The 12,826-nt window shown below is 35.0% G+C and overlaps 1 protein-coding gene across 2 annotated transcripts in view; it reads left to right on the forward strand.

Moving 5' to 3' along the window:
• The window catches only part of Dop2R (dopamine D2-like receptor), a 291,956-nt gene that overhangs the window by 257,877 nt on the left and 21,253 nt on the right, over positions 1–12,826 (forward strand). For both annotated transcript variants that reach the window (XM_065356806.1, XM_065356807.1), the window contains exons 4-5: positions 1,105–1,308; positions 1,372–1,478. In XM_065356806.1, the coding sequence (XP_065212878.1) occupies positions 1,105–1,308; positions 1,372–1,478 (311 nt within the window). The remainder of the gene's footprint in view (positions 1–1,104; positions 1,309–1,371; positions 1,479–12,826) is intronic.

The raw sequence follows: 12,826 nt of genomic DNA on the forward strand, positions 1-12,826 counted from the left end.
CATTAAAGGCGAAGTCGCTTAGATAAGGCGAACTTTCAAAACAATTCAAACTTTTCGAAACAATATAAAAATCGCATTAGTTAAGGCTGCTTCTACGGCTAATATGCTCGGGTAAAGGTGATTTTTAGCCATGCAGACACACGTGCAGTTTGATAAATGATTTCAATTTTTATGGCCGCATTGTTCGGCCAATATTTTGGTAACATTTCACTCGCCGAATTTAGCACGTGAAAAACTTTCACGAATTCATATTATAATGTTGAGATTTTCTCCATGTTTATGTTTATTTTTTACTTTACTTACTTTCATCGTGGAAACACCCCGAATCTCGAATAAAATGCGGGAAAGTAAATTAGGTACTTAGTGAATTCTGTCATCATGACGAAAGAAAATGACAAAACTGGCTGTTTTTTCTAGAGGAAAAAAAAGAAATACTTACTGCGCATTCAGGCAAAATACTCGTATAGGTATAGAGAATAGGTGGGTATATTTTCATACTCGAGATTTTCACCGAAATAATTTCGTTTGCAAAATGCAAGCCACGTTTTCTTTGTTTTTACTAAATAAAAAGGCTAATTAAACGTTAGAAAAATTTCAACCAACGAGATGTTTCTTTTTGTGTATTAATTTTGTAGAAAATTCTCAACCCGATGCTTAAGATGCGAGAACTAAATGAGAAAAAAAAACTGGGAAAAGACGAGAAAAAAAGCTGAAAAAATGCAGACGTTTGCGTCGAACTGCTACGACTACATATAAAAGCAGCATCTTCTCATAAATTATATTTATTTTATTAAATTCGCTCCACGAATGAAATTTAAATTCACGATAGACTTTTAACGCGGAAATAAGATAATTTATTTCCGATTTTTAGCGGCGGGCGACTTTTTGGAAAATTATATTCATGAATTTTAATTTCACTATTGAATTTGAAAAACGGATAGCTCTTTTTGAAGCTATATGATTTCAATATTGGTGCGAAAATAATTATAGCGCGTCGACGCGATACGACCGCAAGTTCTGTGTATTAAAATATGCGACGACGAGAACGACGTGTTTTGTGGATTTTTTTTTTATCGATGTTGTTTTTTCTTTGCTTTGCCGCAGGCGTTAAGAATACGAGCGCAAAAAGCTAAAGCGTCGAGAAAGCCGCATTTAGCAGATTTGAAGCCAGGAATTGTGATTGAAAACGTTGCACAAACTAGAAGACTTGCCGAAACTACATTAGGCACTTCTACATTGTTACCAAGCAGCGGTGGAGGATCGAGTTACATGGAAGAAGGTCCTACGTGTACTGGCAGTGGAAGTCAGGTATGTAATTGTTGGAGAGTTGTAGGTTAAATGTGAGTCGATTGAAGCAAGTCAATATTACAGGAAGAAGACGATGATGGGGATCGTTCTCCTGGCTCAGATGATTGTCAAGTGATCTCAAATGATAAATCTGCCGAATTCATTCTGTCCACGGTTGTCGAAGAAAGCACGTGAGTACGGTTTATATTTATAAATACTTGATGAATAATTGCTTAGTTTCTGCCTCATGTCTACTTCAACATGTGAACTTTAAGATACATACATTGACAACTTAAGAGTTGAATCGAAAACAGAAGTTGGTATTCGAACTCAGCAATTTCAAATTAATAACAATCTACGTATTTGAGCTTTTTTATTGTTGTCATCATTTCCAAATTTCATCATTTCAGGTCATTCTGGAGACTCCAGCACGATTTTCGATTTCTCCAGAATGCGTAGAAATTAGTTCATGGGCAATGGGCAGCTAAAAATGGATTTCCTTGCCTCCTGAAAAAATCTTACAATTCTTAAGAAATCGAAAATTAGAGTGGATGCTCCAGAATGACTCGAAATAATATGAGGGGATGGACAGGGGCAAAGCCATTTGTACCCACCTCACAAACAGAGAATTTTTTATTTTTTGAATTTTTTCCTTATAGATAAGCACTTGCCTATCTATTTTGGTAAAAAAAAGAAGAAAAAAACAGTAGGTATGTAAATTGTGAAGTGTCCACCTGGAAATCCACATAGGTATCAATTTTTAACTGCTCAAGTTAATTTCCACGTCTTCTGGAGAAATATTAATATTCTGAATAAATCGAAAATTGCCCTGGAGCCTCCAGAATGACCAGAAATGGTAAAATTTGGTTCGACAAGAGAGTTGATATTAGTTTCAGGAGAAATTTTCGTCATTTTTACTGAATTCCTAATGCCCCGAATCTCTGATAATTTTTTGAAAAATCATAATTCGCCGAAAATGACTAATTTTGAATAATTTTCAAAAAGTCAAAAATTAAGAAATCAATTTGGGCAACTGAAATTTTGGTTTTTGGGAGTTCAAATCATATTATTCCCAAAAATCCAGACAGCTTGAGAAGTTCCGCTGTTATTTTCCATGAAATGGCTTGATAAGCGTTTTTACGGCAAACTGGTTATGCAATTTTATTAACACGAATGATAGCGAAATGAACGCAGATAATTTGTAGGCGTACACCTCACCAGGGAACCTTTGCGATTTTAAACTTTTTTGAGAAGTATAAATTTTTTTAGTCAAGTGAACCAATGTGAATAATCCCTTCAGTTCAACTCTCACACATCAACAACTAGTTTCAGGCTATTTTGGAACCTCCGGCAATTTTTTCCAGGAGGAGGGGGGAGACAAAATGACGCGAAATTCGAGGATTTTAAATTCAAAAGATACGATTTCATTGGCTTATTCAATATTTAGACTCTACGTTATAACGCCCCCTTCCTCACACACGAAATTGTCAAAAGAGTTGTATTAATAATATGTATAAGCACAATATTTGAAAATTAATTACTTATCAATAATTTCATCTTCCATAACATGGCGTATAGCTACCACACTTGAGAATACTTCGTACACTACACTTATACTCGAGTACGTACAAAATGTTTCTCCATAATATTCGAAATCGTTCTCTGAGAGCCAAGAAAAAAGTTTCGTCTTTGGAATATTATAGGATTATCTTATTGAAGTTGTTATACTTTGCTTAAATTAAGACAAGAAATGTGTTAAAGAAAAGGTGATATAAATTTAAGTGCTTATAACATACTATGGTGTGTAAGCTATAAGGGGGTTTCAAATTCCGCCGGATGAACTTTTTGTTGATTTAATTTTGTTGACTTTTAGCTTTACAGAAGCGTGTACTCTTTTAACGTTGCAGTGTAACTGTTTCATTAAATTAATATCTAAATCATCTAATACGTATTATCGTTTCGAGGCGTTTTTAAATTCGATAAAAAATTCTCGAATTTAAATAAATACCTACGCGAGTGTTTTGTTTTTAAATGAATGCTAACGATAAACCAATACAGGTAGGTAGGGTAAAGTCGCCAGTAGTTGAACAGATTTTTGATACTTTTTGATAAAAAACAATCTACAGCTCAAGTTGATATTTTTTTGAAAACTTTCGTAAGTACATCTAAAAGAACACAGTTTTCCTTACATTTTGATTTGTGTTTCACATTCGTAAGTGCATTTTTGAGATTTTTACGATCATTTCAAAAAGTGTCCAAAAAACCCCAGTAATTGACACCCGGCTTATCGAGCATGAAAATGTGATTATGAATCAATCAAAAGTAGTTAGAAAGAAAGTGTATCTCATTAGCTTTCAAATAGTATAACAACCATCTCAAAATGTTCCAAATTGTTTGATAGAAAAATAATTGTAAAACACTTTGTGTTGATGCTTAATGCATTATTTTAAGAAAAAATACTAGAAATACGATTTAGAATATTAGGATTTAAAAATAGATTTATTATGGTAGATTTCAAAGTTCATGTACGTAATTTTACGCGGTTCCCACGGAAGGGATCGCAACGTCTGTATGTGTGCATTATTTAAAAAAAAAAAAAATCGAAATGCAAGCCTGAGACTTCTGGAATATATCAATAATATGTTGCAGTTAAGTGCTCGTCATGTTTACATCCTACTAATTGGTTTTAGGCGGACACTCGCCTGCAGTACATTTTAAACTCCTCGAGATCGAGGATGAGATGGAATGGGCGAGGGTTGCGGTAATTTGTCTCCCTCGTATGTAGAAATATGGTATTTTCTTATACTTTTAAAAAATATAGAAAAACAGTTGTAATACTGATGTCGTCGTGTGCTCATGCGTTTTTATTTCATCTCCGAGTATTTTTTCTTCGCGCCGAGTATAGGCGAATTTTGAAAAATAGAAAATCATTATTTTAGAGCTTTAAGCTCAACTAACATTATGGTCCTCCGAAGGAGCCGGATGCTGTGCGAACCGTGTCGTTTTCGAGTAAAATAATAATCAATTTTCGTGTTCGTATGTAGTCCGCAAAAAAGTACCAATTTTTGCATTCGATAGTTCGTTCGTCATTATAAAAATTCGTTCAAAAAATTGAAAAAAATTCGAAATGGCGACCGAGACTCAAAAAAAGAAGCGATTGTTTCAATATGAAAATTTGATGCGTTACAAAAATCAAGTCGTTGCTCATATTGAAAAAACAGAACCGTCGTTCGAAAGTTTAGTGAAACTTGAAGCCATTGTGCAAAAAATTGAAGCAGAAAATGCCAGATTCCAAAGCCTATCCGAGGAAATCATTCTAAAGCTGAAAACGGATGATGACGAGGATAAGAAAATGAGAGAAGAATATTTCGTTGACATGGATGTGGCCACCGAGCTTGAAGTCGATGTCAAATCAAAAATTGCGTGGATCAAAGCTGGTTTGGATAAAAATCGTTCCGAGGAATCAATTATCAATAGTAACAGTAGCAGTAGTTCAGGAAATGGATCGTCAAGCGGCTTCAGGTACGCGCCAATAATGAAAGAAATTGAACCCCCTACTTTTGATGGAGACGCGACCAAATTCCAGGAATGGAGATCAATGTTCGAGAATTTAGTTCATGAGAATGCCGACTACAGTCCTACCTGTAAGCTATATTTTTTAAAAAAGTGTTTAGTAGGGAAAGCTTCTAATATTGTTGATCATTATGAAATCTCTAGAGATGGGTATGCTGAGGCTTGGTCTCATGTAATTTATAGGTTTAGTAAGCCGAGGTCAGTGCTTGGTGCTTTCTTTAAAAAATTGGTGAGCCTGGAAACGATCAAAAACGAAAATGGAATCCAAAATCTCTTAGATACGACTAATAGCGTAATTCGAGGATTGACTTCCATTGGCGAGGAGGTAAATCCAACATTTTCGAGGTTTTTAGCATTTCTCATTCGTTCAAAGCTAGATGATAATACAAAACGTGATTGGGAGAATTTTTACACAAATATGGAATTTTATCCAAAATTCAAAGATCTTGATAAATTTCTTCAAAGTAGAGCACATGTTGTAGATGAACGTACCGAGGAGAGAAAGATTAGTAGCAATTTGATTAAAAAGGATAAAAAATCAACATTCGTGGCTATTACAAATAAAAAGCCTGCTTGTAGGAAATGTAATGGAGAGCATGCGATATATACGTGTACTGAGTTTTTGAGTATGTCTCCTAAAGAGAGGCAACTTTTTTGTAAGAGTAAAGCGCTATGCGTGATTTGTTTGAGCTATGGCCATTTGTCTCCCAATTGTAAAAGTCAAAAATTTCGTTGTCAGTGTGGAGATCCGCATAATTACTTGTTACATTTTGGCAGTAATTTGAGTGCCCAAAATGGGCCAAAAAGTAAGGAGAAATCAGCCGATGCAAAAGTCGTTGTACAACCTGTCGTGCCTAAATCGTCCGAGGCTACTGCTTCAGAGAAAGAATCTTTATCGTGTGTCGTAGCAACAGAGAAAAATGTAGAAAAAACAGTTTTGTTGCCATCTGCTATGGTGAGATTTGTGTGTGGTAATGTTGTTGGCACGCTTCGTGTTTTGCTGGATAGTTGTTCACAGGCTACCTTTATTTCCGATGCGGCAGTAAAGAAATTTAACCTGCCTACAAAAAGGTCGTCGATCGTTTCATCTATAAGAGGTGTCGGTGCTTCGTGCACAAAAACATCATCGAGTGTCGATTTAATTGTTTCGTCTAAAAAGGACAGATTTCGTTTAGAGGTGCAGGCGGATATCGTTCCAGCCTCTGCCATGAAATACACAGTCAACGCTGAATTTTCTAAAGACGTTTTAAACGCCTTACGTAATGTTCCCTTAGCCGATCCCGCCTACCTTGATCGCAATATTTCAATTAGTAATATTGACATGATTATTGGGGCTGAATATTTTGGCCAATGCATTTTAGATCAGTCGTTGAGAGTAGGAACTTTGGATTTGAGATTGTCGCAATTTGGTTGGATAGTTTCAGGGACAGTTTTACAGAAAGGAACTGAAAAATTTGTTGGGTTTACTAGACAGTCGATTGATGAAAATTTGAGAAAGTTTTGGGAGATAGAGGAGGCAGAAATTGTGTCCAAGGTCAAGGATTCTGAAGCTGATCGTTGTATGAAACATTTTGAGGAAACTTACAAAATAGGGGAAGATGGTAAGTTTTGTGTTCGTTTGCCTTTCAAGTTGGAAAAAAGTAAAATAGCTCATAATCGGAAGCTTGCATTGAAGGCCTTGAGCAGAATGGAAAATAAGTTGAGTGAGAAATTAAAAATTTCTTACAGTGATTTCATGAAGGAGTATTTGGAAATGGGTCACATGTCACTCATTCCCGATTATGATCCTGATGCTTGTTTTTTGCCTCATAGGGCAGTTATCCGAGAAGGCAGTGAGACAACTCCTTTGAGAGTCGTTTTCAACGCCACAGCCGGAACTCCATCCTTGAATGAATCCCTAATGGTTGGTCCAAAAATTCAAAGAGATTTGTATGATATTTTGATAAACATGCGTTGGTATAAATATGTATTCTCAGCCGATATTGCAAAAATGTACCGCATGATTTGGGTTGCAATTGAGGATAGGAAATATCAGTCGATTTTTTGGAGGGATTCAGTCTTTGAGATAATTAAACAGTTTCAGTTGAATACGCTCACTTATGGTACAGGGCCTGCTTCGTTTATCGCTACCATGTGTTTGGAAATTATTGCTAGAATGGTTGAACCCTATGACCCCTTTCTTGCATTTTTGATTCGAAATAATTTTTTCATGGATGATTTTACTGGTGGTGCTCAAACAATCGAGGAAGCAATACGAATTCAGAGAAGTTTGCACCTTGCTCTTGAAAAATTTGGTTTCCTTTTGAGGAAATATTCGTCGAATTCAAAGGAATTATTAAATAATATTGATTCGAAACTGCATGCAGCTAGTGGTTCTAAAACTATGACTGAAAGTTTGTGTTCTGTTCCTGTTCTTGGTTTAATTTGGAGGCCAGAGGAGGATGACTACTCAGTCAAAGTTAAAATTGAGGATTTAGATTCTCAAACTATCGTTACAAAAAGAATTATTTTGTCGTTAATTTCTCGCACTTTTGACCCAATAGGATTAGTTTCGCCAGTTTTAGTACGTGGTAAACTGCTTTTGAAAGAGGTTTGGCTTGAAGGAAAGGATTGGGATGACCCGGTCAGTCCTGAAACATCCGCTTTATTCGTTTCGTATATTAAAGATTTGACTGACTTGAATTTTGTTAAAATCCCTCGATATATTTTTGGTGCTTTTGAATGCACAATTGTTGGTTTTTGTGATGCGAGTGATAAAGCCTATTGTGCGGCAGTATATATTCGCGCTCAAAACGAAAAAGGTAAAATTTTTTGTCGCCTTATTTCATCCAAAACGAGAGTAGCGCCAGTTAAGGAATTGACAATTCCAAAGCTTGAGCTGCAAGCAGCTAAATTGCTTGTTGATTTGGTGTCTCGTATTGCAAATAATTTAAAAATTCCCCTTCAAAATATCATTAATTTTTCTGACTCGACTGTGGTGCTTTGTTGGCTTAGTAAACCACCTGATGAGTGGAAAACATTCGTTTCTAATAGAGTACGAACGATTTTGGATGTTTTTCCTTTTTGTCAGTGGACCTATGTAAGGAGCAATGAAAACCCTGCTGATGATGCAACTCGAGGATTGAAAGTGGAAGAATTTGTTGGGAAAACGAGATGGTTTGATGGACCTGAGTTCTTATACCATGAGAATTATCGTTCCTTTCATCCTATCCCAAATTTAGACACGCATCTAGCTCTAGAACGTCGTAAAGTTAAGGTGGCATTTTGTGTTGGTGTTGTAGATGATTTTACCTCACGATCTTCGTCCTACCTTAGGTTGATTCGCGCCGTTGCGCTCATTCGCAGAAAAATTAGAAATTTTAGAGCTAGAATTCGTAATTTGGAGCCAATCAATGAGTCCCCTACCTTGTCGAAGGAGGAAGTGGAGAAGAGTGAAAAAATTGTTGTTTGTTTTGTCCAAAGTATTCATTTTTTCAAGGATATTGAACGCTTAAAAATTAACCTTCCGTTGAAAAATAAAAGTGCCTTACTTTCCCTTGATCCTTACCTGGATAAAGATGGTGTTTTGCGTGTAGGTGGTCGCCTAAATAAGTCGTCGCTAGCCGACCAGTCTAAACACCCTATACTCCTTTCTTCCAAAAGCTATCTGGCTAAACTGTATTGTGAGTATATTCACGAGAAATATTATCACGCAAATCGCCGATTTATCGCTTCGTTTATCTCGTGGAGAATGTGGTTAGTAGGTGGCACAACTAATTTGATAAAATTCATAATTCGTAATTGTGTTTTATGCACTCGAATGAAGGCAGCAACAGCACAACAATTCATGGGACAACTTCCGAAGGAACGAGTCACTGTTGCTCCACCTTTCACTTATGTTGGTGTTGATTTTGCTGGTCCCTTTACTTGCAAATGTACAGATCATCGATCTACTCGATATAATCAGATTTATGCTGCAATTTTCGTTTGTCTCACTGTTAGGGCAGTACACGTTGAAATTGTATCAGGCTTATCAACTGGAAAGTTTTTATTAGCTTTTCAAACTTTCGTTTCTCGTCGAGGTTTGCCTTCAATCGTTTATTCTGACAATGGTACCAATTTCGTTGGTACAAAAAATTTTCTCAAATTGGATGAGAAAAAGTTGCTCGATTATTCGGTTACTGAAAATTTTGAATGGCGTTTCATACCACCTGCTTCACCTCATCAAGGAGGTATTTGGGAAGCTGCGGTGAAAAGCTTCAAAAAGCACTTAGTGGCTGTTACTAAGGAAAATGCATTGAATATAGAAGAATTTTGAACCTTGTTTGCAAAAATCGAAGCTGTTTTAAATATGCGGCCTTTGTGCTACAAAGGAGGTGTAGAGCAGGGTACAGAGATCTTGACTCCGAGTCATTTTTTGATTGGTCGTAATATTATGTCAGTACCTGCTATTGATTCTGAAGAGGTCAATTTGAGTCGTAGGTTGCTTTTAATTCAAAATATCTTTAAAGGATTTTGGTCTGTTTGGAGTAAGGACTATTTGAACCAATTGCAGCAACGTTATAAGTGGAAAAATCGAGTTCCAAATGCTAAGGTTGGTCAGCTGGTTTTTGTTAAAAACAATCAACCAAAACCCTTTAAATGGCCATTAGGAATTGTAAGAAAAGTGTATCCTGACAAGGAAGGATTAGTTCGTGTGGTAGATGTGGAGTTTGGTGGACAAATTCGTTCACGAAATATTACTAATTTAGTAATTCTCCCTGAGGATAAATAGGTAATTAAAAAAAAAAAAAAAATAACAACAACAACACTTTTGGGGTTAATTTGAGAGATTACTTTAAGATGGTTTGGTTATGCATACTTTTAAGATTGTTTGGTTATGCATTTGAATTGAATTTCGTTGTGTGTACGTAGTTTAGAAATAAATGTTTAAGATGTTTAAAAATTATCATTTTTTCTCTCCTGAGACCTGCGGTCTCAGCGGGGGGAATCTGTTGATGCTTAATGCATTATTTTAAGAAAAAATACTAGAAATACGATTTAGAATATTAGGATTTAAAAATAGATTTATTATGGTAGATTTCAAAGTTCATGTACGTAATTTTACGCGGTTCCCACGGAAGGGATCGCAACGTCTGTATGTGTGCATTATTTAAAAAAAAAAAAAATCGAAATGCAAGCCTGAGACTTCTGGAATATATCAATAATATGTTGCAGTTAAGTGCTCGTCATGTTTACATCCTACTAATTGGTTTTAGGCGGACACTCGCCTGCAGTACATTTTAAACTCCTCGAGATCGAGGATGAGATGGAATGGGCGAGGGTTGCGGTAATTTGTCTCCCTCGTATGTAGAAATATGGTATTTTCTTATACTTTTAAAAAATATAGAAAAACAGTTGTAATACTGATGTCGTCGTGTGCTCATGCGTTTTTATTTCATCTCCGAGTATTTTTTCTTCGCGCCGAGTATAGGCGAATTTTGAAAAATAGAAAATCATTATTTTAGAGCTTTAAGCTCAACTAACACTTTGCAAAATTTTCATGGTGAAAATAAAAGTTGATAAAACGCAAAAAGTATGACTGATAATCATCACCTAACTCAGGGCCAATAATAAGCGAGGTATGAATTAATTTTTAGTGCAATCAGTGTTTTCAATAATCACACTGGGACACCAAAATGGCGATTTTTGTGACGTAGGTGTCAACTACTGGATCATGTCAACTACTGGTGACTTTACCCTATACGTATCTCTTTTATTTTTTAAATGTTTACTCCTACATCGCCATATTGTTTGCAAAATTTATAAATCTCTTTTCATTTAAGCAAAAAAAAAAGAAGTCTTGAATTTTGGTAAGAGCTTTCACAAATATTTTTAATAATTTTTTTACCTCATTTTCTTTTTAAATATCTGCGAAAAATCATTCCAAAAAATAAATAATATTAAAACTCTTTTATCGGATTCAGAAATTTCTTTATTTGACAAAATCCGCTTTTTTTAAGCCATCTGGTTAGTAATATCTTTCGCAAAAAATCAGCTTTGAGTGATTGTTCGCATTTTATTTTTTTTGAAAATTTCATACCTGCTTATTTCGGATCCAGCAACTCCCATTTTAATCTTTTATGCGAAACTTTTACCTCAACTTGCAAAAGTTTAAGAATCCCTGCTCAAACCATCGAATCGAATATAACCCAGAGATATTTCTTTTTTACAGATTTAACAAAAGTTTCAGGACTTTGTGTAGGTATGTAGCTACATAGTTTAACACTTGTTCAAGTGTAAGGTTAAAAATATTTCTGGAAATATCGCTTTGCGATTAGTATAAATTTTAACGTGTTAATTTGTTGGGAAATAAGCCTCGAATGTGTTCATTTTGATAAGAATTTGGATTGGTAGGTAATGGAAATGTTTATTACGATTAAAATATATGATTCGGAGCGTTTGAAAGATCGCATTTTTGATCAATTAATTTTTTACCTATGTAGGTTGTTGTCGTTTTGAGCTAAAGATGTGAAAAATGATAAAGGTCACCCTGTAACGGAACTCAAATCAGCAGTAGATATACGACTCATACGAGTATATATTCGATTATTACTCGTGTAAGTGTAGCTTGTATGTACCTATACGTATACGTGTACTATACTTATATGTATTACTCGTAAGTACGTATTTCAAAACCCACACGAAAGTACTCACTAGAGACCATTTTGGCAAAACGGTATTTTAATTCTTCGCGTAAATATAGATTTCCATGTTTTATACTCTTGAAGATAAGATGGAAGTGGATTTGGTACGCCAATGTTAGAATTACGCCTTAAGTAACGATATATGACAACATTCTGGATTCGGATTAACTTCCTGGTGATAAATGATACTTTTCCGACGTCAGCTTAAACCCTTTGCCTTTGAAGAGGGGGTTAAAAATTGAGGAAAATATAATTCCCTCCTAGCATTAGAAAAAGACAACCTATAGCTTTTTACATTAATCGAGAAAGATGGATGTAGCATATATCCCATGCGCTTACACGTATGTGTATGTCCAAACAAGGAAACCAACGTTGACTGTAACCTCTTTACTTTCTATGTATACGTTTACCTGTATCATTTCCAAAAAAAAAAATTACCTGCTGATTTTGATTCAGAATATTTTTATTGTTAGAATGTCAGGACCCAGGCTGTGCATTTATTTCCCTTTCGTTTTACTTACAAAAAATTTGCTTGTAATTTGAGAGGAATTACCAATCAACAGTAGGTACCCAATCAAATTACATATTAAGTATCTGCAATTCAAATTTCACCACAAATTTCAGAAATTCAGCAAGAATCATAAATGTGGGTATTTACTAAAAATTGCCTGTAATTTAAATTTATCAAAAATTACCAGCATTTACCAAAAATTACAAAAAATTTACCAGAAATTACCAGTAATTTACCCAAAAGTTACCAGTAATTTACTCAAAAATTACCAGTAATTTACTCAAAAATTACCAGTAATTTACCCGAAAATTACCAGTAATTTACCTGAAAATTACCAGTAACTTACCCGAAAATTACCAGAAATTTACCCGAAAGTTACCAGTAATTCACCCTAAAATTACCAGTAATTTACTCAAAAATTACCAGTAATTTACCCAAAAATTACCAGTAATTTACCCGAAAATTACCAGTAACTTACCCGAAAATTACCAGAAATTTACCCGAAAGTTACCAGTAATTCACCCTAAAATTACCAGTAATTTATCCAAAAATTACCAGTAATTTACCCAAAAGTTACCAGTAATTTACAAAAATCACATTTATGAAAAAATGACCAGTAACACAAAAAATTGTCAATTGGTCTAAACCAAGGTCCAATTGATAGATCGTATTAGAACCCATAGTTTTTTAAAAAGAAAATCAGGCTGAAAACAAAGGCCAACGATACGACGCGACAACATAGCCTGTTGCAAATTAATTACCGCTACTCTGCAAATGAATGATTAGTCGA

Source organism: Planococcus citri, chromosome 3 (assembly GCF_950023065.1).
Source record: "Planococcus citri chromosome 3, ihPlaCitr1.1, whole genome shotgun sequence".
NCBI lineage: Eukaryota > Metazoa > Arthropoda > Insecta > Hemiptera > Pseudococcidae > Planococcus > Planococcus citri.